Source organism: Etheostoma spectabile, chromosome 18 (genome assembly GCF_008692095.1).
Source record: "Etheostoma spectabile isolate EspeVRDwgs_2016 chromosome 18, UIUC_Espe_1.0, whole genome shotgun sequence".
Taxonomy (NCBI): domain Eukaryota; kingdom Metazoa; phylum Chordata; class Actinopteri; order Perciformes; family Percidae; genus Etheostoma; species Etheostoma spectabile.
Genome location: NC_045750.1, coordinates 26348670 through 26349843, shown reverse-complemented (window position 1 = coordinate 26349843; position 1174 = coordinate 26348670). Strand labels below are relative to the sequence as shown.

The 1174-nt window shown below is 39.2% G+C and overlaps 1 protein-coding gene across 1 annotated transcript in view; it reads right to left on the bottom strand.

The window, feature by feature from the left end:
• Window positions 1-1174, bottom strand: part of adgrf3b (adhesion G protein-coupled receptor F3b) — a gene marked incomplete in the record, with an annotated part of 24772 nt that overhangs the window by 1448 nt on the left and 22150 nt on the right. Inside the window, 2 exon segments of the mRNA XM_032543382.1 lie at window positions 704-780; window positions 865-894. Coding sequence (XP_032399273.1) covers window positions 712-780; window positions 865-894 — 99 coding nt within the window.

Sequence of the window (1174 nt, the reverse complement as noted above, 5' to 3'; positions counted from 1 at the left end):
TGGAGGCCCGTAGCGGTCCTGACGTTCAGATCAGTCGTCCAGTCACACAGACCTCTGTAGTGACTTTCAGCCATAACCCCGCAAAAGGCCAAAATAGTCAATTTGTCTCTCTTTCTCTTCATTCTTCTCTTCCTCAGCAGCTGCTCATTAATGTTACCGTCACCATAACACAAACAAAATATATGAATGAAAATGAAATAAAAGCGAAAATGCTTACTTCATAACCTCCTTAACTTTAGTGCAACAGCGTGTTGCATCTGATGTTATTGTCCTTTTGCACATGCAGGTCAGTTTGAAACCGCAAACACATTACATTGGAATCTGATCTAGGCCACATTTCAAAGGTAACATGAACAGCCAAACAAAAAAATTGGATCTGAACAGCAAAAAAAGTCAGAATTAAGCATTAAGACTTGCGGTGTGAGCGTAGCCTTATTGATGCATCAGTGTCTGCTGTGTTTTGATTAACCCAGATGGTTAGCAGGTTTTAAGATAGTAAGCCAGTGCTGCTCAGTAAAGATGCTGTTGCAGCAACCCGAGCAGAACCAGCAGCCTTTCAGTTTAATGCATCTAAAGGCATGACATTTTAACTTTATTGAAAGTTTGTGTTGTTGAAGATGCAACAAATACATTGAGACAAGTAAAAATTACTAATTTTTACTAATTAATTATTAGACTATTAATGACTTAATATAGGACTGACCTTGGTCTTCATTTGTCTTTTGTGTATGTGGTTGAACTCAAATTCTTAGAGGTCTCAGTTTTTCCTTTTGATTCTCCCTGGGGGTGGAATGAAACAGAGTTATGATACATGTTTCCATCATTTTATGGTGTACTTTTGGACAGACCTCATGGTAAACTTACCGCTATGATCTTAAATATTTCCTCACGAACCTGTAAACAATTACAGAAATAGTTGTAAGAAACTGGACATTTGGTAAATACTAAACAACACCCTAATTGGGAAAAATGTAGGGCCCCAGGCATCAAACCCAAACCAGGTGAGAATCCTTACTTATGGCTAGTGATGGCCAAATGAAGCTTGGTGAACCAGTGTGTGTATTTTCTGAGCCACTAGATGGCGCTCTTGGTTTTAAGAGAAAGGCCTAAGGTGTTGCAATTCAGTGTATTCTCAACCCTTTGTTGAAAAGAGAGCGCCATCTAGTGGCTCAGA